The 21,046-nt window shown below is 36.3% G+C and overlaps 6 protein-coding genes across 6 annotated transcripts; 3 read left to right on the forward strand and 3 right to left on the reverse strand.

The window, feature by feature from the left end:
- Window positions 1–346: 346 nt before the first annotated feature.
- Window positions 347–9,179, reverse strand: GCK72_012493 (uncharacterized protein; the record flags this gene model as incomplete). Its single annotated transcript, XM_053729159.1, has 8 exons — window positions 347–485; window positions 536–597; window positions 700–900; window positions 1,006–1,099; window positions 1,214–1,484; window positions 6,467–6,518; window positions 8,923–9,008; window positions 9,062–9,179. The coding sequence occupies 8 exons, from the start codon at window positions 9,177–9,179 to the stop codon at window positions 347–349; spliced, it is 1,023 nt and encodes a 340-aa protein (XP_053583931.1).
- GCK72_012494 (uncharacterized protein) lies at window positions 4,421–8,232 on the forward strand (the record flags this gene model as incomplete). The annotated part of the gene is made up of 12 exons (XM_053729160.1): window positions 4,421–4,485; window positions 4,756–4,929; window positions 4,992–5,114; window positions 5,178–5,605; window positions 5,748–5,840; window positions 5,939–6,034; window positions 6,363–6,513; window positions 6,558–6,628; window positions 6,942–7,032; window positions 7,084–7,370; window positions 7,885–7,952; window positions 8,077–8,232. The coding sequence occupies 12 exons, from the start codon at window positions 4,421–4,423 to the stop codon at window positions 8,230–8,232; spliced, it is 1,803 nt and encodes a 600-aa protein (XP_053583932.1).
- A 286-nt stretch (window positions 9,180–9,465) lies between the features above and the next one.
- GCK72_012495 (uncharacterized protein) lies at window positions 9,466–13,826 on the reverse strand (the record flags this gene model as incomplete). The annotated part of the gene is made up of 8 exons (XM_053729161.1): window positions 9,466–9,567; window positions 9,612–9,718; window positions 12,045–12,236; window positions 12,452–12,674; window positions 12,782–12,982; window positions 13,060–13,153; window positions 13,351–13,621; window positions 13,730–13,826. 8 exons carry the CDS (start codon window positions 13,824–13,826, stop codon window positions 9,466–9,468), a joined length of 1,287 nt encoding a protein of 428 aa, XP_053583933.1.
- On the forward strand, window positions 9,494–12,785 carry GCK72_012496 (uncharacterized protein; the record flags this gene model as incomplete). Its single annotated transcript, XM_053729162.1, has 8 exons — window positions 9,494–9,534; window positions 10,234–10,666; window positions 10,716–10,893; window positions 10,992–11,087; window positions 11,356–11,506; window positions 11,552–11,622; window positions 12,297–12,562; window positions 12,612–12,785. 8 exons carry the CDS (start codon window positions 9,494–9,496, stop codon window positions 12,783–12,785), a joined length of 1,410 nt encoding a protein of 469 aa, XP_053583934.1.
- Window positions 13,827–14,178: 352 nt separating the features above from the next.
- On the reverse strand, window positions 14,179–15,917 carry GCK72_012497 (uncharacterized protein; the record flags this gene model as incomplete). The annotated part of the gene is made up of 6 exons (XM_053729163.1): window positions 14,179–14,317; window positions 14,807–14,868; window positions 14,916–15,116; window positions 15,175–15,268; window positions 15,359–15,632; window positions 15,902–15,917. 6 exons carry the CDS (start codon window positions 15,915–15,917, stop codon window positions 14,179–14,181), a joined length of 786 nt encoding a protein of 261 aa, XP_053583935.1.
- A 393-nt stretch (window positions 15,918–16,310) lies between these two features.
- GCK72_012498 (uncharacterized protein) lies at window positions 16,311–16,532 on the forward strand (the record flags this gene model as incomplete). The annotated part of the gene is made up of 1 exon (XM_003094661.2): window positions 16,311–16,532. One exon carries the CDS (start codon window positions 16,311–16,313, stop codon window positions 16,530–16,532), a length of 222 nt encoding a protein of 73 aa, XP_003094709.2.
- Window positions 16,533–21,046: the final 4,514 nt, after the last annotated feature.

The raw sequence follows: 21,046 nt of genomic DNA on the forward strand, positions 1-21,046 counted from the left end.
TTTTGGTCCCGCTATTCTGAAAGGTAATGAATGAAATATGCTAATAGATGTCATATTTTGTATCATTCTTTTTTTTAGACATATTTCGGTTTGATAATGCCATCAGTAGACTATACAAAAACATCCATTTATCGGAAAACTTGTGTTTTAATTCAGAACTGAAACCGAAAAATATGTTTATTAGTACCATGATTAAATAGTCAATTGAGGAATGGTAATACCCTATGGAAATCCCATACTCAACCAAGGAACAGATCCAACGAAAGTATCTAGATGTTGGAAAACATAACATTTTAAAAATTTATTCATTGTTGAAAACGAAAAAACTATAAGCCAAGAGCCATAATTAACTATTTAATTGAGGGATGGTAATAGCCAATGGAACCACTTCGAACTGTGCCATACACAACTCATTGATCATACTGTATTCACAACAGAGGGGACATAACAAGTTCTCATCGACGTTGAATATTCGGAAGCCATATCTGGAAGGAAAAAAACATTTTTAGTATTGAAATTAAAAATAAAAACACACTTTGCAATAATCTGAAGCATCCTCAAATGATCAGAAGGGAGTCCGTGGATTTCGATGAATATCTGCAAACTAATGTTAAGTGTTGAAGATCATAACCAACAAGCAATAGTAATATTTGAACACAAACTTTTTATGATTTCTTGAAACAGAATAAATTATCTCACCTGACAAACAAAATAGTCCTTAATTAATGGCTCCAAAGCAGTAAACTCCCCTTTTTCTATATCAATCTTCAAAAATTCTACATCAATCCTTCCAGCTTTCTCAAGCATTTGAGGGATGGTTAGGTCATTTGGAATCTTTGCAGCAAACAGTTCTCCATTCATTTTCTCATAGGCATCCCGCGTTGGTTGCTCTTGTTGGTACTGAAAAATGTTTTTGATTAGGAGAAAGGAAAACTGAAAAACCGAAAAAGCCAAATATTTATAAGGAGTATAAGAAACATTGAAAATATTCAAAGTGAAACTCACAATATCTGCTCCAAGAATCTTGCATTGTCTACCCGTTGCTTCGTAGATATGCTTGTCGAACCCAATTTGGTTGTTGAGACTCAAGGATATCAATCTGAAATTTATTGTCAGGAATTCTGGCATAATTATAAAGCAATGAAATTACTAAAAAATAAAATCAGAAGTTAGAAATATTGTAACTGCAACAGAAAACCTTGTGAGAACTCACGTGCAATCCTTCTTGACCTTCTTCGGATTACAAACATATTTCCCTCCGTCCCCCTTCTCTCCTATCCTCTCTTTCTGTGCACAATATGCTTCTTCTACAACTTTTCTGTAGAAATCTTGGTTATTGGTGAGTCTCGATGCATTGAATAGTGTTTTCCTATCAATTTCAGCAGTTAGTAATGCGTTTTTCCGTAGTTGTTTTATTGATTCCTGTTGGTAGAGAGCAACGACGTCGGAAGGATCCGAGTTGGTAGATGAGGTGAGGTATAGTTCTGTAAATGATTAATATTTACCCCATTAAAAACTCTTCCCCAGTTTTCTTTTGATATTAATTAACGGAAACAGTTTTTTTAACAAAATATATTCCAACAGTGGCGTTTGATTCAGTTTCAACTACTTGTTATATTCTGAGGTAGAATCAAATATATCGATATTCCAACATCGTAAAACACCTTACCAATATACCGAAACCTAAAATAATTAGTTATAGAAATAATTAAAATAAAAAATAATAGCGGAATAGTCAAGGAGCAGTTGTTTGAATCCCGGGACATCATTGGGAAGATTTCTGTAAAAATTGAGAAATATGGCTTAGATTCTTAAACAAGAAATCAGATTTAAATGAGGGACTAGATTTAAAAACTGAATGAAACTGTAATTTTTGTTAAAATTCTGTTTCTGATTTTGTTGTTAATTGTCTTTTAATATAAAGGTCTGGTTTACATTGTTCAGAAATCGCATTTAATTATTTTTTTACCAATTCAAATGAGAATTATATTAATAGTTACTGTGTCAAACTAAATATCTTCAAGAAGTGACTAAACAAAAAAGTGGCCAACATGGAAATGGACAATTTAATTTTTATCTTAACACGTAGACATTATGAAACGTTAAGTGACACATGACGCATTCTTGAATATTGCACTAAAAACGAAAAATAAGTTTCTCGTTTCATACGAAACTAATGCTCATTAAACAAAACAAGATCTAATATTTTCTGTTTTCATAATTTCAGATAAGACTTTTCTACAAAACAGAAATGTTGACAATTTCGAAGTAGAAAGAAAAAAACATCATGAACAATCAAACTTGCAAAATCTTGAGTTTTTATCGATATTCATAGGTTAACTGTACCTTATCGTGATATAAAAGTGGAATAGAAATACCAGGTTTTAAAAATCTAATTCCTGTAGCGCAAAGCCTACCACGAGCATAAGTTTTCTTAGAGAAGTCCAAACGTAAGACGCCTAAAACACGAAATTTTTTATGATTGTTTATGACTCTTCGATTACATAACTTATTTTCTCGGACTGATGTTCTAAAAGGAGGAGTGAAGTCATACAGTGCGCGTCATAAATACGCGCCACTCCACAAAATCGATGTATTCGGCAAAGTGGGTTATTTATCCGGGAAATGATTATTAAAATCGAGCTCAGCGTATCGAAAAACCTATATCCCCAAGTTTTTAGAAAAAAATGTCGAAAAATACGTCCAGATTACCAAAAAGTTGCTAAAACGGCCGCGTCATAAATATACGCCACCTTTCAAAAAATGAGAAATAGTTCAATTTTTTGCGATTTTATTCAAATTTTTTGTAGAAATTTGTTCATGAAACAGAACCTAATGGTGTTTCTCAATACTTACTCGACAGTTCTCAAAAAACTTCCTGTGATATTTTGAAATTTCAGCACTTTTTGGCGATTTTCATGATGAATTTATTTATTTTGATTCGTGATGAAGGGCAAGGAGCCACTGATACAACCGAAGTGCATGATTATCGCCAAAAAGTGCTGAAATTTCAAAATATCACAGGAAGTTTTTTGAGAACTGTCGAGTAAGTATTGAGAAACATCATTAGGTTCTGTTTCATGAACAAATTTTTACAAAAAATTTGAATAAATCGCAAAAAATTGAACTATTTCTCATTTTTTGAGAGGTGGCGTATATTTATGACGCGGCCGTTTTAGCAACTTTTTGGTGGTCTGGACGTATTTTTCGACATTTTTTTCTAAAATCTTGGGGTTATAGGTTTTTCGATACGCTGAGCTCGATTTTAATAACCATTTCCCGGATAAATAACCCACCTTGCCGAATACATCGATTTTGGGGGGTGGCGCATATTTATGACGCGCACTGTATTTGTCTTTTGTAGATTCCGATACTTCAGTATCCAACTCCAAGAAACTTTTATCATTGACGCAATTCGGTGAAACGTCACAATTTGAGTTCTCCAAAATGAGCTTTGGTGGGAGAGTTTTTTTTAGCACGGCTGCGTAGTTCTCTCGGACACGATTTTTTTGAAATTCCTCATTTTATCGCACTTCCAATAAATGTTCGTGATTTTTCTCAATTTATACATACCAATAAAGAAAAAATAGCTGATCAACGTGATCTCGTTTTGACGCTCCTTTTTTGTCAACGGGAACTGTAGCGTTTAGAGTGATTTATAATTTTTGCTTAACTAGATATAACAAAGAGAGATTGTGATTCTTATTTTTCGAATGTTTATGACAGTTTCACAAAACGGTGGAACATTTCAGAGAAACGTAACCATTGATTTTTTTTTGTCAGGAAATTTGTTAAAACTGTTGTTGATGACCGATCACTTTTAAAAATGAGTTTTTTTACTATGGAAAAAAAGTGTTCTAACTGCGAATTATTTCAAATCATAGTAAAAACCTAGACAATAAAACAGAACATATTCTATTCATAAACAAAAAGACAGTAACAAGAGAGAAATAGAAAATAAATGGTTTGTTACTATTTGTATTATTTGTTTCCACACTTTGCCAGATTCTGTTTGATTAGCTGTGTATTCATTACCTTGGCTAACTGATCCGTTCTGAGAGTTCACTGTTTCACATCACGGTGAAATGAGTGGGAGTTTTTCGCTTTTATTAATGTACTTTCGGGCCTAACTCAGATCGACTCCCAACTTTTCGAATGCTTGTGAAACAGACGAGTCAGATAATTGAGTCAGAAAAGTTAACCCCCCCCCCACCCCATGTTTTATATGCTGTGTAAAATATGTTCTAAAACCCGAAATTGATTCCAAAAATGTTTCAATAAAATCATCATTTTGATGATACTAACGCAGGATTTGCATGCGAAATGAAGGAGGGTCACATGAACTATTTGATATTCTGGCGCAACAACTTTTCCGTGTCATTGTACTCTACCCGTTAGTTTTTTTACTAATATTCAAAATATGGTGGTGGTGATAGATTCTCGAGCCGATATGGCTCAAGAGAGAATTCTCATGAAAAAGTTGAAGTGAGTTGGAAATTGATGAATGCAATTATACTAAGTTTGTTTGAAGTATGAAGTATTTAAGTTAGTTTTGTATGAAGTATTTAAGTTAAAAACGAAACAGAGTGTCTTTTCATGAAAGCAAGCATATGGTTTACCAAACCATTGCCCAAACTAAAATGTAGTTTAGGAATAAATTTGTTAGCTCACTGTTTCAATGCATTCATTTCTTTACTACTACGTTTGAATAAATAGTCCTCTTTTGGAAATCACTGTATAATAAAATTGTTCCAGAAAATACCACATCGGAATACTCGTTCTCTCCGTCCTTGGCGTCATTCTCCTTCTCTGGGCTATAATTGCTACGGTCTACAATTTCACTGGAAACAGACACACCGATCATGTTGTCCTCGAGCCAAAGTCAAAATCTGCAAAGTACAAAAACGCAGCAGCAGTGGCGGATTCACGGTTTTGTGCGGAGATAGCGAGGTGAGATTTTCAGAGAGCAGACATAAAGACTATAATTATAGGAATGTCATAATCCAAGGAGGTAACGCGGTGGACGCTGCAATTGCTGCTACATTCTGTAACGGAGTAGTCCTTCCATATGCAACAGGAATTGGTGGAGGAGATTTTATTGTGATCTACTTAAAGTACAGTTTCATAAATTTGATTAATTCTGACAGACATTATTTTTAATATTCTATCAATTCCAGAGAAGAAAAGAAATGCGTCTTCCTCAACTCCCGTGAAACCGCTCCAGCTCTTGCCACTGAAAAAATGTACACCCATGACAAGGAATCCGCCCAGTTCGGATACCAATCCATCGGCATCCCAGGAGAACTTCACGGATTATGGACTGCCTATAAGCAGTACGGATCAAAAGTGATCCCATGGTCAGATCTAGTCATGCCAGCTGCTCAACTAGCCAAGGGGTTCCCAATGCATAAAGCGATGGTTAATTATTTCGATCGGATTTCGAAATATAAGGGAAGACCGGAAATTGAGGGATTGAAGAGTTTGTATACATCGAAGTTCACTGGAGAATTCAATAAAGTTGGGGAGATTGTGTCTAATTATCCATTGGCTAAGCTGTTGAGAGTTATTGCGAACTCACAGGATCCTGTGCAGTTGTTTTATAATGGTAAGTGCTTTGAGGAAGGGACAGTGCGAGAAACTTTTTGAAAGCCGATCGATCAAAATGATAGGAAAACCCCAACATTAGTAATTCTCAAAAAACCCTATTTCTGAAAAACGTGAAACAGTTCCAAAGAATTCAATTCCAGGCTCAATTGCTGACGGAATCATCAAAGAGATGCTTGCAAATGGAGGAATCATTACAATTGATGACTTGAGGAACTATGAGACACATGTTACAGGTGAGAACGGTGAAGCGCAATTGCAAACCTACGGAGCAGCTTCACACTTTTTCCAACAACTGATATGTCAGATATGAAACACTTCTTCTTTTTTTGAGAAACCCTCTACGCGGACCTTGGAAAATACAGAATGTGTGGACCGCCACCTCCATCGTCATGGGCTATTACTCAAGCTATTCCGAGGATTCTGGAGAGTGAGTTGCATTTTTATCTGGGTGTTTTTAATTACAACATTGAAAGCTAAATCATGTTGTAGACCTAATGAAACAGAGTTCAGAAGTTTTCATAATTTCAGATTTGTTACAGTTCCAGTACCTCTATTAGATAAACAATTTTTAAATAACTGCATTGTGCAAACGATTCTACATTTTCCTCCAACATCGCTAGGTGAACCCATGTTGTAGAGTTACTGAAACAGTTCAGAGTATTTAAGTTTTCATAATTTCATATGTGTTACTGTTTCAGTACCTTCATTAGGAATCCAATCTTTAATAAACTGCATTACAAACACAACTATTCCAGTGCAATACCGCGACAAAAAGATGTTCAATGACGCAGAATTCTACCATACTCTGATTGAAGCTCAGAAACTGGCATACGGACAGAGAGGACATCTAGGGGATTACCTGTTCTCGGAGGTGTCAATGCAATTGGCAAAGAATTTGACGGATCGGTGAGCTGAAATAATTCAACACGAAAAATTAAAGAGATTTTCAGGAAATTCATTAAGTTTTTGAGTAAACGAGTGATGGCTCAGTCACAAGATTTGGAGTATTACTTGGCTGCTGGTATGTGTAATAGGTTCAAGATTTTTAGTTGTAAAAATGAAGTGAACATTTTAGAAATCCATAGATTTCAAGGTCCGAAATGCCAAAAAGCTTTCAAAAGGTATCACACTTTTCATAAAACTTGAAAGAATCTCAAAAAAATTTGAAATGGATTTTTCGCTTTTCAAGGCACTTATGCGGCTCCGATCAGAGATCGGGTTCTCTTTTGAAAATACAATAGTTTTTTGAAACAGTCACAAAAATTATCTCAGAGCTGTTTTGAAACTTTTCATGGCTCTAAAACATCGTTTGTTTATTATTTGAATATTTTCAGCACCGGCAGTTCTGGACAGTGGAACTTCCCAAATCAGTGTGGTAGATGATGATGGGAATGCGGTTTCACTCACTTCTTCTATTAACACAGCGTAAGAAAGTTACAATAATTTGATTACTGCCGCTGCATCACATAATTCCAGTTTCGGCTCAAAAATGCTCTCAAAATACGGTTTCATCTACAACAACCAGATGGATGACTTTTCAACACCTGGATTCCGAAACCATTGGGGATTCGAGCCAACTGAAGCGAATTTCATCCAACCGGGACGTCGACCAATGAGTAGTATGAGTCCCACAATTGTATTCGATCCGAAGAGTGGAGAGGTGAAAATGGTGACAGGAGGCACTGGAGGCTCGAAAATTATTTCTGCGGTGGCACAGACTCTAGTTAGGGGATTGCTGTTGGGTCAGAGTGCTGCGGAGATAGGTGAGATATGTTGATGGTAATTGAAACGCCGAACTGTGAATAGTTCAAAGGGAAACTTAAAATGCGAAAGTTGAAACAAATAATTTCAGTAATTAGCTTTATTTTCCAGTTGAAATGCCGCGAGTACATTATCAGGTTCATTATGTGGCACGGCACACCTATTACCCCAAAATCTACTTTTAATGCGTCAGCGCGATGGGAAAAGCGTGAGAAATCTACTGTGCGCATAACGCGATGAAAAGGTTGCAAGTGAAAAAAAAGCCAACTTTTTGAAGATTAAAAAAAGTTTAGGGAAATCGTCGAAATTATATTGCTATAAAACTGTATGAAAACTTTTTGCTATGCGCCTCTAAGCTACAGTAAGAATTTGCACTGTTCAGCGTCAGTAATCCCTTGGGAAAGTTCGACGTGCAGGGTGCCGTGAATGATGATGCGAAATTGTGACAAATTCCAAGAAATATTTCTAATGTGAAAGATGAAACAGATAATTTCAGTAACTTGATTTATTTTTCAGTGGAAATGCCGCGAGTTCATAATCAACTGACACCATTCGAGACAGAAGTGGAAGAAGACTTCTCTGAGGTTTGATTTTTTTTAAATTTTGAACAATTAATTCAGAATACAATTGTAGTAACTCACCTACAAAACGGAATATCTTATGCCTGAAACAGCATCCAAATTCCAAATTCAATGTACACTTTTCCAGAAAATCCTGGAGCAACTAGAAAAGGAGCATAATCAAAAAATGGAGAAGACTGATGAGTCGCTGGCAATTGTGTACCCAATTACGAGAGATGGTGATGAGTATACTGTAGCTGCGGATTATAGAAGAGAATCGGGGAATTCACCGGCTGGATATTAGAAATGGATGGAATTTTTCGTTTTTTGTGTAACAAATAATCATTTTGTTAACGAGTAGTTATATGAAATTCAATTGTGAACAAATGCTTACTAATGGAAACAACTTGATTCCCGGTTTCAAATAGTTATGAAACAGATCATTTAAATCCAAATTATCGAAATATAATTTGCACATATTTAAAACTTGTAGAAACGTATTTGATGATCCATAGATTCCTATAGTAAACCAAAAATGACCCAAAAAGTTAGATCCGAAGAAAGCACAGTTATCATCTTGTTCTTCTTACTAATAAAACTTAAATTCAAGTGATAACAGTAAAAACGAAAAATGAAATTCAAAGCGAATATTTAAAATCCGGCAATCTTATGAGAAAAAATCAATGTTTACTATATCGAAGCATCATTTTTTGATTGCTTTTTAAACCTGTATTATATCGTTAGAGATTGTCATCGCGTCAAAGTTTCAATCTGAAAAGCAAAAAATGTAACAGAATAAAATACATGAAACATATTATTACCAAAGTATCCAAACTAGATTCCGGTTTAATCAATTTTATGATGCAAACTTTTAAAAGATTCTTCGAAATATAATTTTCTGTAAAATTCTTGATCCAAAATTGTATATCCATCAGTTATATTGAAATGCTTAAAACAAGAATATGAAATCGCACAATGAGATCGTTATCGTTACCGTGTCGTTCATCCCACTGTACTCGTCCTGTCTTTTTGCATTTATCCAAAATCCGGAATTTTTATGCCAAGTAGAAGTTCTTTGGTCTGAAATATGATCACTTCTCTATACCGAAGTAAAATTTTTAAACTACACTCACCAAAAATCCACTGCAGTTCTTCTTTGGATTGAACTCCTGTCAACTTGTACCCTCCTAATTCATCACATCTCTTTATTGCATCTACCAAACTGTATATTTCCTCCTTGAATGTTTGCATACAAACCACCACACCATTTTCTCTTGTGAACATCTTCCAGTCGCCAACACATTTTTTGAATATGTACTCATTACCATTCTTGATCCATGGTATGCATACTTGTCAAATCACGGGCCGGCCCGCGGGCCGGGCCGGGCCCTCTGAAAATTTCAGGGCCCGGGCCGGCCCGCAGGGCCCGGGCCGGCCCGCAGGGCCCGCAGCAAGCTTTTTTTTCAATATTTTGACGGGCCGGCCCGGGCCGGGCCGGGCCAGCCCGGGCCGGGCCGGGCCGGGCCGGAAGATTTTTTTAGCGGGCCCGTGACAAGTATGATGGTATGGGATCCACGCCAATTGTTACCACTAGATCCATATCATCGTATGCTGGGCAGTGGTCTAGTACAATTCCTGTCTGAAATTTATTCGATGAAGGCGTATAATTTATTGAGAGCTCACCTTAAAAGCAACGATTAACCCTTCTTCTCGTTTTGTCTCAACCACTGTCAGCTTTTCTGTTGAGTTTAAATAATAAGAAACGCATTGTATTTCAGTATACATATAAGCTAAAATACACGAATGATGTTGGAAACAACCATCTATACATAAATAATCAGGCGTTGGTCTTCCCCCTCTCCCAGAATCTACTGTTCCATCCAAATCCATCCCCAAAACTTTACCAAATATCTTCATCATTTTCTGCTGGCCTATGTAGAAAAAACAATCATTTAAAATAAACGCTGAAACAAATCTCACCATTCACACAACCAATTGTTGCCAAAAAAATTAATATTACAAACTTCATTATCACAGGTTAAAACACTTCTGTAGGTGAATGAAGAAAAAGATCGTGAAAATTCACATAAGAATACTTCGAAGAAGCTATAAATATCGTTGTTTCTTTATGTCTCAAGGAGCAGTAAATAAAGGCATTCCCTGGCAACTGAGATGTAAGATGTCTCAAGTGTGTCTACCACTTTGAGAAGGAAGGAGCAGGAAATTTTAAAGGGTTTTTTACAGTTTCATATAATTGATAAATTCTGACAGAATTAAAGAAAAAATTTTTCCTTAAATATTCCAGAGAAGAAAAGAAATGCGTCTTCCTCAACTCCCGTGAAACCGCTCCAGCTCTTGCCACTGAAAAAATGTACACCCATGACAAGGAATCCGCTCAATTTGGATACCAATCCATTGGCATTCCAGGAGAACTTCACGGATTATGGACTGCCTATAAGAAGTACGGCTCGAAAGTGATCCCATGGTCAGATCTCGTCATGCCAGCTGCTCAACTAGCCAAGGGGTTCCCAATGCATAAGGCGATGGTCAATTATTTCGATCGGATTTCGAAATATAAGGGGAGACCGGAAATTGAGGGATTGAGGAGTTTGTACACATCGAAGTTTACTGGAGAGTTCTATAAAGTTGGGGAGATTGTGTCGAATTATCCATTGGCTAAATTATTGAGAGTTATTGCGAACTCACAGGATCCGGTGCAGTTGTTTTATAATGGGAAGGTCTTTGAGGAAGGGATAGTGTGAGTAATTTTTAAAAACACCGTTCAAGCAATTAATGAAGCCACATCATATGCAATTCTCAAAAAACCCTATTTCTGATAATCGTGAAACAGTTCCAAAGATTTTGATTCCAGGTTCAATCGCTGAAGGGATTATCAAGGAAATGCTTGCAAATGGAGGAATCATTACAATTGATGACTTGAGGAACTATGAGACACATGTTACAGGTAAGAGCGATAGGACGTATCAGTCAAACGACGGAGCAGCTTCACACTTTTTCCAACAACTGATATGTCAGATATGAAACAATTCTTCTTTTTTTGAGAAACCCTCTACGCTGACCTTGGAAAATACAGAATGTGTGGACCGCCACCTCCGTCGTCATGGACTATTACTCAAGCTATTCCGAGGATTGTGGAGAGTGAGTTGCGTTTTGTTTTGGTCGTTTTTGTTCTGAAATTTTTAAAAGTTACACCCAACGTTGATTGCTAGGTGAAACCGTGTTGTGGACCTACTGAAACAGAATTCAGAATATTTAAGTTTTCATAATTTCAGATTTTTTACTGTTACAGTACCTTGGTTAATATAGAAATGTAATTTCTGAAGTAGTAAATGTTTTGTGCTTCTAGTACTTTTATTAGAATCTCCATTTATAATATACTGCATTACCTCGACAAATATTTTTCCAGTGCAATATCGCGACAAAAAGATGTTCAATGACGCAGAATTCTACCATACTTTGATTGAAGCTCAAAAGCTGGCATACGGACAGAGAGGCCATCTAGGGGATTACCTGTTCTCGGAGGTGTCAATGCAGTTGGCAAAGAATTTGACGGATCGGTGAGTTGTGAATAATTCAACGCCAAGAATTAAAGAGATTTTCAGGAAATTCATCAAGTTTTTAAGTAAACGAGTGATGGCTCAGTCACAGGATTTGGAGTATTACTTGGCTGCTGGTACGGACATTTTCAATTAGGTTCAAGTTAAATAGTTGTAATACATTCTTGAAATCCATAATTGTCATGGCCCGAGAATTCAAAAAACTATGATTCAGACTTAGAAGAAATATCTTTTAAAATTTATAAAAATATTAAAATTTTGATTTTAAAGTGTTTTAAAAAACATTTTGAAATTTTGTTTTGCTTTTCCGGACTTTGACATCTATGTATAAGTAGAAAAAGACAGAAAGTTACTCCGCACTAGAGTAACATGTCGATCGCTTTGATCATCGATAGAGTCGACGATAATCGGGAAAATCAATTCGATTCGATCGAAATTTACTTGAGTCGATGACCAGAATATGAATTGAGACTCGATGATAATCAAAAAGTTCCTCCGTCCCCTCCGTCCCCCTTCTCTCCTATCCTCTCTTTCTGACCACAATATGCTTCAATTTTCATTTTTCTGTAGAAATCCTGGCCATTGGTTTTCAAAGATGCATTGAATAGTACTCTTCTATCATTTTCAGCCGATATGAGTGCTTTCTTCCGTAATTCTTTGACGGTTTCCGACTGGTAGAGGTCGATGACATTGGAGGTATCGGTTGCAGTAGGAGTAGTAAGGTAGTTTTCTGGAAAATAACGTAAAGGAAGAAACTCAGAGAATTTCAGCACGAGGTAAAGTGATTTAGTTGAAACCGATGCTGAACAAAGAAGAAAGGCGGAAGAAAGATTGGTTGCTGAGGATAGAAGAAAGGAGAGACAAAGAAAAGAAGCTCGTGAAAGAAGAAATAGGAGAGAAGAGGATGACATGGTCGAATTCGAACCAGTACAAAATGTCGAAAACGACGAATTTCCATCACCACCAGGACGAGAATCTCCAGAATCTCCAGCTCCGAATCTTTTCCCGTCTGATCCCAATCAGCCGTCGACGTCCATGGGAATAACAGCCCCATCCGTGAGTTTATTCTTTGTAATGCTAACATTTCAATATTACTTTTTTCCAGATTATTCGTCATCAACGACAATCGGCTCGGTTCCCACTCACTGTCACTCCACTTCGCCAACAACTCAAAACAAATTTGAACCGTTCAAATTCTAAATATCCGGTAACTAGCAGTTTTAAGAGTTTAGGCTCATATTATGGTCTACTTGAAACAGAACAAAAATTTCTCACCTGACACACAAAATAGTCCTTGATGAGAGGTTCCAGAGCAATAACCTCTCCACCTTCAATATCAATTTTCAGCAATTCCACTTCTTTTCTTCCTGCTTTCTCTAGCATTTGAGGGATGGCTATCTCGTTTGGAATCCGGCCAGCAAACAGTTCCCCATTCATTTTTGCATAGGAGTCCTTGGTCTGTTGGTTTTGTGGGTCCTGAAAAATACCTGGATATTCGGAATATTGAAAAAAAAACCACCACAATAATCAAAGCGAGTTGAAACTGTACTCACAAGATCTGCTCCGAGAATTTTGCACTGTCGACCCGTTGCTTCGTAAATATGCTGGTCATACCCGATTTGGTTGTTGAGACCCAAAGAGAGCAATCTGAAAAATTTCTATTCGGGGTTCTATCCGCATTATGAAAATGAATAATTTCCACGCACAAATTTGAAATTGTTCAATTAAAATTTATTAAATATATTGAAAAGGATGAAAAATGCATTTATGCGCCTAATGAGAATCAAGTACATCATCATAATAATATCTCCAACGGGAATCAGTAAAACAAAAAGAAAACTCACGTGCAATCCTTCTTCACTTTCTTCGGATTACAAACATATTTCCCTCCGTCCCCCTTTTCTCCAATACGCTCTTTCTGTGCACAATATGCCTCTACTTTGACTGATTTGTAGAAATCTTGGCTAGTAGCTTTTATCGATGCATTGAATAGCATTTTCCTGTCATTTTCAGCTGTTAAAAGTGCTTTTTTTCGAAGTTCTTTGATGGATTCTGATTGGTAGAGATTGATAATGTTGGAGGAATCTGTATCGGTTGATGAGATGACGTGGTATTCTGGAGAAATGTTGGCATATAGACTTGAGTAAACATTTGATTACTGATATCTTTAACTGAACTGATTGAAACAGTGCGTCAAAAGTTGAACGAATTCGAAAAACTCACCAATCTTGCTGAAAGTGAAATAGTTCGACATCGAAATAACCAAAATCACAAGTAGTAACAGAACAGTCAGTGAGCAGGGATTCGAGTCACGAGACATTTGGATAGGAGGGTATCTGAAAACTATAACAATGAATTATCACATACTTTGCTACATACCTTGTGAACAGGTTCTTTTAGTGAGAAATTGAGCTTTTCTGAATGAAACTCTGAAAAAATTCCTAAAGATGTATGTATGAGGCATTCCTAAAGCCTCCTGGACCTTTAGACCATTCCAAATTCTATTTGTTGCTTGCTTCATGTAACTGTTTAAAAAATTTCAAAAAAAAAAACGCTTGAATATTCATTACTTACCCATACATTCAAATTAATGTAAAACCACACTGAAACACAAATAAAACATTCTTGTACATAATAGAAAACCCTGAACTACGAATAAATGCAATCTAGAATTAGTCAGTCGTTTGAGGAATGGTAATGCCCAATGGAACAACTTCAAACTGTGCCATACACAACTCGTTGATAAGACTGTATTCACAACAGAAGGTGCAATATGGGTTCTCGTCAACATTGAAGATTCGGAAACCGTATCTGAAAATGCCATTCTGGTCATTTGATGGATCAAGGGAAACATTTTGCTGACCCAGGTAGAAAATTTTTTGAAGCTTAACACCCCAAAAATAACTTTCTTGTGTTTTTTATCACTAAATTGAAAATTAAATTACCGTAAATACTGTATTATAACGGCACCTGTAATAGAACGGCACCTGTATGATAACGGCACCCCATCAATACTCAGAATTCATGAATATGAATATCCCGGTGTTTTTTTATTGTTTCTGATTAGAAGCAGCGTGATTGATAACGTCTTGATCAACGAAAAGAATGCCCAAAAAAGGTTTTTCGTTTAAATTTAATGAGTTTTTAAAGCCTCAAAATTTCTCTGGGAGGCAGTTGAAAAATATAATGGCATGCCGTTATAATACAGTATTTACGGTAATTGCAGAACTACCTAGTCAATTTACTCGAATTACAGCTCAGGAATGGAACAAAACAACATATAAAAGTTGTGAAACATACTTTGCCATGGTTTGCAGCATTTTTAAGTGTTCAGAAGGGGTACCATGGATTTCGATGAAGATCTGAAAGTTTTCTTCAGAAAGTTCATTTTCCCACTCAAAAACCTTACCTGACACACAAAATAATCCCTAATCAAAGAATCCAGAGCAGTAAACTCTCTTTTTTCGATATCAATTTTCAGCAATTCCACTTCTTTTCTTCCAGATTTTTCGAGCATTCGCGGGATTGGCAGGTCTGTTGGAATCTTTCCAGCAAACAGTTCTCCATTTATTTTTGCGTAGGAATCTTGCGTTTTTTGGTTTTGGGGGTCCTGGAATTTATTCTTTAAGAGATGTGGGACAGGGGTATAAACGGTTTTTGTAGCTTACAACATCTGCGCCAAGAATCCTACGTTGTCCTCCGGTGACTTCAAAGATATGCTTATCGTAATCAATTTGATTATTAAGACCCAAAGACATCAATCTGAAATGAAAGCGCGTCGTCCAATGTATGATTTTTGACCTATAGACCTTACCTACATTTTGAAACAATACATTTTTCAAAATAACTCACGTGCAATCCTTCTTGACCTTCTTCGGATTACAAACATATTTCCCTCCATCCCCTTTCTCTCCAATCCGCTCTTTCTGTCCACAATATGCTTCCATTTTCACTTTTCTGTAGAAATCCTGACCATTGGTTTTCAGAGATGCGTTGTACAGAACTCTTCTATCATTTTCAGCCGATATGAGTGCCTTCTTCCGTAATTCTTTGACAGTTTCCGACTGGTAGAGGTCGATGACATTGGAGATATCGATAGTAGCAGTTGGAGTAGTGAGGTAGTTTTCTGGAAAATAAGGTAAATGAAGGAAGAAACTCAGAGAATTTCAGCATGAGGTTAAGTGATTTAGTTGAAACCGATAAACTCACCAATATTACCAATAGAATTAGCCAATGTAATGAAACAAGAAATAATTGCGTAGAAAGTTAAGAGAAGCAGAAAAATATGATAACAAAATGTGACATCTGGCAAGTAGGTTACTAAGACTTTGAGAAACTGAAAGTTTCCAATCTATGTATAAGATTTAAAAATTTTAAGTTTTACAAAACGGATACCTTTTCGATTGTACATATTACAGTGCTTTGGTTTTGCTCTTTTCCATCTTAAAGCCCATTTTCTCAATTAGTGATAATGATCTTGGTATGCACATGTTTCTTTTCATAGCTAGGTTAATCTTATCTTTTAACATCCATAGTCAGTATTTCAATCTTTGCCAGACGCGCAGCTGCTCTAAAACCCCAATTTGATGCCTATTGTAAAGCAATTGACAACCTCGACTGGGATACTGTACCTACGTATTACCATCCAAATGGAGTGTCAACATGGGGGGTGTCTACGACGTACGGAAAAGAAGGTGAGTAGCATTACACAAGCGCAGCGCAATGTTTTCCGAAATTCTTGAAGATTGTTATAACCACTTTATAACATTAAAACTTTTATTTTATGATTTGCCATTTTGCAGCCATGAAAGCCGAGTTCATCAAGTTTGCCGAATTCACCGGAAAATCCACTTCCACATTCTCGAATGCCAAGTATGAGGGAACTGGAGACTACCTTATCATCACTGCTGACTTCACTTCGGAAACTGAAAAAGCTGGAACTGTCAAGGGAAAATTCGTACAAATCTGGAAGAAAGAAGGGGATCGACACTTGATCTACCATGATGAGTATGAAGTTCTAGCCTAGATTTTTGGACTATTGAAATAACTTTTTAAAGAGATTTATAATTGTGACTTATAGAAGATATAATTAAATTTCATTAAAGAGTTTAAGCCACTAAATATCCACTAACACCAATTGAAATATACGTTTTCAAATAAAATTTTAAAAACAGAAAGGAAATTTCAAACATTATCAAATAATTAAAAGAAACATTTTGTTCAGGTTACGTTACAGCACTTTATCAGCTCCATTTGAACTCCAAACCTGATGAAAGGAAATTGTGAAAACTTTTTTGAGAAAATAGCCCCAATAAACAAGGATCAAAAAACTCTTTCTCAAAACATAGGCTCTTGAAACAAAAATCCTGAAAATTTAAACAATCCTAGCTGACTTCAAAGATAAAATGTTTCAGGAAACTGGGAGGGCATTTTTATTTTTGCATTATGACTTGGTAGTACAGATTATCATAGAACACATAAAATGAAGTTAGTGAACCTAACAAGTTTCTGAGAAAATATGATTTTGCTGAAACAGTTGCGAAACGCAAACAATTTTCTGTTCGTAGAGAGGTGTTTTATCGAAAAGATTTCCGAGAGATTGACATCCGTCGATATTATTAAATGTTCGTGAAACTGTAAGTACGAAAATATACTTTTTGAAACATTAAATTGAAATGTATTGCCTTAGAATTTTTTGGACTTCCTGTGTCAAAATGTTTTGAACTCGATTCGAAATCTTTCATGTTTGTTGCATCCTCAGAATGTTTGATTCATGTTTTACTAGAAAACTTTTTTTTAAACACTGTCCTATTGTTCACATGAATGTTTCTACTTGTACATAACTTTTATTCGTCTCGACGTACATATTCATGTCATATTTTGCTGAATTTCAAACTAGAAAAAAAATCAATTGACAATATAAGCACTCAAATCAAGCTTTGAGAAAAATAAACTCTGTTTCCAAAGCAGTATTAAAAATTCTCTACAAAATCCAACCGATGGGCCGCAGATTCAACGTTTTTAGCCACAAGCAAACATAATTCTCTTTATGTCTTTTATATTTTATACACATTCACAAATCGTTTTCTAACAAAAAAACACAAGTTGAAATCGGCATTCCCACAAAAAATATTAGATAAACTTTGCTGAAAGATAGTCGAAGGATGTGACTGAAAAATAGAAATACACCCTTGATCAGTCAAAAATTCACTATCAATACTAAATTGAGCACTTAAAAAAAAAGAAAGAGTTTTTTTTAATGCCAGAATTTACCCGTCCGGGCTGTGATCCCCCGCCACCCGCCCGTGGCCTCCTGTTAATATTTTTGCGAGACGTAAAGAAATGTATTTCTTCATTTCCAACAATTTTCATAAATAAAATGAGAATTTTATCAGAAAAAGTTCAAAATTTTGCGTGAAAATTATTAATTTTTCCCATGCGGCCACACGAAACGGAGGGCCGTTGCCGGGTGGCGGTCCCCGAATTTTACCGTATGGAAGCCCTAATCTGTTGTTGATATGAATGTTTCTGGTTTCCCATCTGCTGGTGTTCCTCGTCACTGTTTCTGCTTGTCCATAACTTTTATTCTTCTTGTTTTTTCCTAATGACAATTTCGTTCATAACTCGTTTTGGTGAATTTCAAATTGGAAAAATGATGAATGAATATTAAAAATTTTATAAATGAACAAGCACTCAAATTAAATTTTGAGAAAAATAAACTCCGTTTCCAAAACAGGACTAAAAATGCTCCACAAAATCCAACCGATAAGTCGTCAATAGTAGATTTTTTTCAGCGAAGTGAATAAAATTAACTTTATGCATTCATTATTTTATACACTTGCTTGCGCAAAGAGAAAAAAACGTGAATTAAGATTGGCATTGACTCAAAAATAATTAACTAAAATTTGCTAAAAGATAGTCGAAGGACGTGACTGAAAAAAGAAAGACATCCTTGATTAGTCCGAAATTCAAAATCAAAACTGATATGAGCGTTTTATACATACTTGTCAACCGAGTCGAGACGGGTTTTTCTTGAATAACTTTTTTCAAAAACATCGTACAATGTTGGATGATAGCTCAAAAGATAGGTATTTTGAATTGTCATTCATTAAATATAAAATCAATTTCCCAAAAATATCTCGTCAGCTACAATCGCTCTCGTCCCGGTTCGGCCGACGGCTGTATTGGCTCGTGTGATTTTTTTGGGAAATTGATTTTATATTTAATGGATGGCAATTCAAAATACCTATCTTTTGAACTATCATCCAACATTGTACGATTTTTTTGAAAAAAGTTATTCAAGAAAAACCGTCGGCCCGGCTCGGCCCGGTTGACAAGTATGGTTTTATATTTGAGGAAAAGATGAACTCGGCGGTAAAAAAAAACGTCAGAAATTCTCAGCAAATGAACAATTTTAGAGTGAGGTTTCGATGGACCACTATGAAAATTAGTAACAAATACTTCTTCCCGTAATAAGTTCTAAAACTTCGAAGTCGAACAACAATTAACGACTAGTAACACTAGAAACAATGCAGTAATGAATCTGGAAAAATTTTCTTTGAGAATTCTCACGGGAGAAATTGTTTTTATTTTATTTCTACTGATACAGTATGAAGCTTTAGAGACTTCATTTTGTTAAATTGCAATACATTCACGGCATTTTTAAGGGAAAAATTGAGCTGAGTTTTCGATTTTCTGAATAAAATAATGGAAACCTGCCTTTGGCTTTAACCTTGAACGTGATTTCTGACTGTTTTTTGGGGGGGGGGTCGAAAGCAACAAAGTGAATTCCAGCATCAGCTTAGGTGAACTTAGGGCTCGAAATGGGACGAAATGGGACGTCCCGCGTCCCAGCCCGATGGGACGGGGCTGAGCCCCGTCCCACTTTTTGGGGACGGGGACGAGCCCCGTCCCGCCGATCGGGGACGGGGACGCGCCCCGTCCCGGATGGTGGGGACGGGGCTGATCCCCGTCCCACACTATGGGGACGGGGACGCGCCCCGTCCCAATTGCTTGTTTGGTGCAACATCAATTGTTGACTAAATTTAAGTAGAATTCTGATGTTTCCGTTAGTTGAAAGTATGTTTTCGAACAGAGTTTTAGTTTAGTTCGCCCAGATACGAAATAAATCTTCTAGATTTGAACAGTTACGTATACACAATGGAAACATTTAAACGCTCTCTGTATGTGGTTTATATTGAAATACGCATAGACAATCTTTCGGTAAGTTTGAGGCAGAATCACTGTTTTTGAATGATTGGATACGGTCTTGTTCAAAAAATGTGCTTGTTATCTCAATCTTTCTAGTCTGGTAAAACCAGGTCTTTTGTCTCTATCAAAAACAACATAAAAATCTGTTTTGGAGATCTTCGATTACCGAAATTGGAAATTTAATTTGGAAAAATCGCGAAAATTGTAGTGAATCTAAGCTGTTGTCGAGCCGACTACCTTCTTCCTTTTGACAGTCATATGTCCCCGCCGCGACTCGCCACCATGGCCTAGTGGATAGTATAGATGACTGGGAATCGGTGGTCGAGGGTTCAGTTCCGGGCGGGTGAAATATATTTTTTGTTCATTTTTAGAAACTCTTATAATCTTTTGTAATCCTTCCTATGCAAGAAATCATATTTTTATCTTCATTTCATGCACCTGCAGAAAATTAACCTCCCAACAGCGTTGAATATTAATGTCTGATAACGAAATTGTTAAAATTGTATAAAGAAATAATCAAAATCTGTTGTGCACCAAAGTAAAAATTTGGGACGGGGCTCATCCCCGTCCCCAGTAAGGAAAATGGGACGTCCCCAGAAAGTGGGAGTCCCCATTTCGAGCGCTAGGTGAACTAGTTGAAGCCGATAAACTCAATAACATGAAACAAATTTCTCAGGCAATATGATTTCGTTGAAACGGTTGCGAAAAGTAAAAAATTTCTGTTAATAGAGATTAAAGTCATGCTCGGAAGAACCTTAATAGTATTTGTCTATATGATTAGGCCCGTACGCTCTCCTCGCCGCTACCAGCTCGTCAGACATTCTACATTACGCTTTTACCTCTTTTACCTTTTTTTGGTGCATTATTAGAGATTTACGTAAATAAATGTGCTTTTGATGCACGTGTGTCCGTTATTTCTATTAAATGTTCCTGAAACTGTAAGTACGAAAATATACTTTTTGAAAATATTTTGAAATGTATTGTCCTAGAATTGTATTGTCTTCCTGTTTCAAAATGTTTTGAAGTCGATTCAAAGTCTTTCACGTTAGTTATATCCGTTGATTGATTTCTTCATGTTTTACAGTGAAACTAATTTTTTATTCAAATGAATGTTTGTAGTCTCTCACCAACTAGTTGTTCATCTTCACTGTTTCAACATTGTCCGTAACTTTTATTCCACTTCCTCATTTTGTTTTGTTCGACATATTGGAAATACCAAATTTAGAGAAAAATAAACTCTGTTTCCAAAACATAACTAAAAATGTTTCACAAAATCCATACTTGTCACGAGCCGGGCCCGCAAAAAAATCCTCCGGCCCGACCCGGCCC

This window comes from Caenorhabditis remanei, chromosome IV (genome assembly GCF_010183535.1).
Source record: "Caenorhabditis remanei strain PX506 chromosome IV, whole genome shotgun sequence".
Taxonomy (NCBI): domain Eukaryota; kingdom Metazoa; phylum Nematoda; class Chromadorea; order Rhabditida; family Rhabditidae; genus Caenorhabditis; species Caenorhabditis remanei.